A 3,132-nucleotide genomic window follows, 5' to 3' on the forward strand; every position below is an offset into this window, starting at 1 on the left:
CCGCGCAGGTCAGTCCTGGGCGGACGCCCCTTCACTCTGTCGCGCCCCGGGCAGTCGCGGCTCCCGGGCCGTCGGGTCGCGCGGAGGGTGGTGGCGAGGCCCGGGGGAGCACGAGGCCGGCCGGTTGGCCTCGCGTCAGCCCCGGCTGCGGACAGAACCCAGGGCTGTCCCACCCGTAGCCCCCGGGCCGCGTGCTCTCCGTGGCCCCGTGGCTCTCCGCTCGCGCTGGGCCGGGGCGCTGCGGAGGGCGGCAGCCGCCGGCTTCAAGTTACACGCCCGGGGGTGTCCCAGAGAGGCGGAAAGCCCCGCGGTAGACGCGCCGCCGCTCCCGGGTACCAAGCTCCCGAACTGTGACCCGGATGCACCGAAGCCCCCAAGGGTGGAGGGTGCGTCTCTCTCCAACCCCGGAGGGAGGGAACGCTCGGGGCCGGGGCGCCGGAGTCGGTGCACCTGCGCACTTTATTCCCACTGTTTGACTTCGCGACGGCGGGCGCCTCCCCTCGCCCCTCCACTCTTTTCCTCACACCCCTGCACACATCCCCGGAGGCTGCTCCTCTGGCCCCCTCCTCCAGCTTCTTCCCGGTCTCTTCCTTCCTCTGTCTCACTCTCCTTTTCCCTTCAAGTCTCACCCGCCTTGTAATCAGCAACAAAAGCTGACATAAATCACGGGCAGATTGACAAGAGCTGACAAATAACTGATTGATTGCGGTCGAGGCACATTGACAATTGATGGAGGGGTGGAGATGCCCAGAGAAACGGGGGCTGGGGGAGAGGGTAGCAAGAGGAAAGCAAGAATGGGGTGGGGGGGACTGAGTGTGAACCAGGAGAAACATGTGACCCCCGCTCCTGCCCCAATCTGAGCATCTTCGGGTGTCACGTGACCGGGAAGGGCGGAGAGCCCAGCGCACGTCGCCGGGACGAGCCGCCACCGCCTCCGTTGTCCTTCGAGCTTCTGGTTTCTCCGCCGCTGAGCTCCGGAAATCCAAGCGGGCGGGCGGGCTTCCTCCAACGTCGGCTCTCCGCCTCTCCCTACGCGGGCGGCCACGCCACGGGAGCCGCCAACTGCCGAAAACAGTCCTGTGCCGACCCTCAGGCTTCCCGGAGCGGACTGCTGAGCGGGCACCCACAGCGCGGCCCGCGTCTCTTCTCCCGCCCGAAGTCTGTTGACTCGTTCGCACTCCTCCCTCCAAAGGTTTCCGTTCTCCAGCTGGGAAAAGGAACGACGAGGAGGAAAAAGAAGGAAGGCGGGAGATGGCAAACGCAGAATAAATTGTCCATCTCGTCCGGGTAGCGAAACCGAGGGAGGGGACAGGCCGAGGGGCGGCGAAGAGGGAGCTGCCCATTAAAACCAGCTCTGAGAGCCTCGGCGGCGGCGGCGGCGGCGGCGCGGGACGCGTCACATCCCCTTGACCCTCCAATCACCTCGGGCTCCCATTTGATTGGAAGGCGGCAAAGGCTTTAATCTCCCCCTCGGTGCAGCTGCTTTTGAAGTGAGTTTCCTCCCAGAGCCCGGGCTGGCCAGGCAGCGGCTCGCACCGCGGAGCGCAGCGCCGGCTGGGGCCGGGAGAGCGCGGCGCCGGGCGCAGCCCCCGCGGACCGCGCAGCGCGGGACCCCCGCGGCCAGCAGCGCCTCCGGCCCGCCGCGGCTCCGCCGAGGGCCGCCCAGGATTACCGGCTTCTGGCTCCCGGCGCCGAGCAGGCGCGGGGCTCCCGCGGCCGCCGCGCCGGCTCCTCCTCCAGCTGCTCCCGCTCCCCGGGCGAGCGCGCAGCCCCGAGCCCGCCCCGCGCGCCCCGGAGCCCTCCCCCCGCTGCTCCCATGCGCGCGGGTGGGTCATGAGCACAGCGCCCTCGCTTTCTGCCCTAAGAAGCAGTAAGCACAGCGGCGGCGGCGGCGGCGGCGGCGGCGGCGCGGACCCTGCCTGGACCAGCGCGCTCTCTGGAAACTGCTCCGGCCCCGGCCCAGGCTCGTCCCCGGCCGGCAGCACCAAGCCTTTCGTGCACGCCGTGCCCCCCTCCGACCCTCTGCGCCAGGCGAACCGCCTGCCCATCAAGGTGCTGAAGATGCTGACGGCACGGACTGGCCACATTTTGCACCCAGAGTATCTGCAGCCTCTGCCTTCCACGCCCGTCAGCCCCATCGAGGTAAGGGCTCTCTCAGAGTCACGCTGGGCCCCTACCAGGCTGCCTTACTTGGGGTCTCTCCCCCTGGGATCTGGGCGAGGGGCTGGGACGGGGGGGGGGGGGCAGTCGGAGTGATTCAGCTCCAGGATGGGAGGAAAGGACAGCGCTTCCGCACCATTAGTCGGAAAAGGACAACGGAATGGAATCGGGTGACATTTCTAAGGGGCAAAGCCACCCAAACTTGTCCTTTTCCTATTAAAGCGCCTGTGTGCCTCGCTGTCCCTGTCGGGCCCCGGGCGGACAGGGGCCTGTAGGCTGGCCCTGAGTCGTCTCCCTGCGGCTCTCCAGAAGCTGGTATATTTACTCAGCCTCGGCGGCGCCGGCCGCTCGAGCCCGTACTCTTTAGAATCCAGGAATGTGTGCGGAGAGGAGGGTAGAGTTCTGGGTCTGTGGAGACGAAAACCGAGACGTCTGCGAGAGGTTGTTTCCGAATCTAAGTAGAGCCTCCAAGCCGCGGGGAAGGTCCCAGAGCCGGCGGGGGTTGTGGCGTCGTCTCCCAGAGGAGAGTTTGCGAGGGTGGCTGTGGAGGTGCCGCTTAGGACGGCGCCTCCAAGTGAGCTGCGGCTGGCGGGCTGCTGCGGAGGCCGGGAGCCCCGGAGCCGGGACGCTAAGGGCCGTTCCTTCTCTCACCGGTAACCCCGTCTCGCCCCGCAGCTGGACGCCAAGAAGAGCCCCCTGGCCCTGCTGGCTCAGACGTGCTCGCAGATCGGCAAGCCCGACCCTTCGCCCTCGTCCAAACTCTCCTCGGTCGCCTCCGCCGGGGGCGGCGCGGGGGGCGCCGGCGGCGGCGCCGGGGGCGACAAGGACGCCAAGTCGGGCCCCCTGAAGCTGAGCGACATCGGCGTGGAGGACAAGTCTAGCTTCAAGCCTTACTCCAAGCCCGGCTCGGATAAGAAGGAGCCGGGGGGCGGCGGCGGCGGCGGCGGCGGCGGCGGGGGCGTTTCCGCCGAG

The 3,132-nt window shown here is 68.5% G+C and overlaps 1 protein-coding gene across 1 annotated transcript in view; it reads left to right on the forward strand.

Annotated features, from left to right (window-relative positions):
• Positions 1 to 1,173: 1,173 nt before the first annotated feature.
• Znf503 (zinc finger protein 503) overlaps positions 1,174 to 3,132 on the forward strand; it is a 3,398-nt gene continuing 1,439 nt past the window's right edge. The window contains exons 1-2 of the mRNA XM_055606437.1: positions 1,174 to 2,142; positions 2,836 to 3,120. Coding sequence (XP_055462412.1) covers positions 1,834 to 2,142; positions 2,836 to 3,120 — 594 coding nt within the window. The 5' untranslated portion in view covers positions 1,174 to 1,833. The remainder of the gene's footprint in view (positions 2,143 to 2,835; positions 3,121 to 3,132) is intronic.

Source organism: Psammomys obesus, unplaced genomic scaffold, assembly GCF_907164565.1.
Source record: "Psammomys obesus unplaced genomic scaffold, mPsaObe1.curated_primary_1811, whole genome shotgun sequence".
In the NCBI taxonomy this organism is placed as follows: Eukaryota; Metazoa; Chordata; class Mammalia; order Rodentia; family Muridae; genus Psammomys; species Psammomys obesus.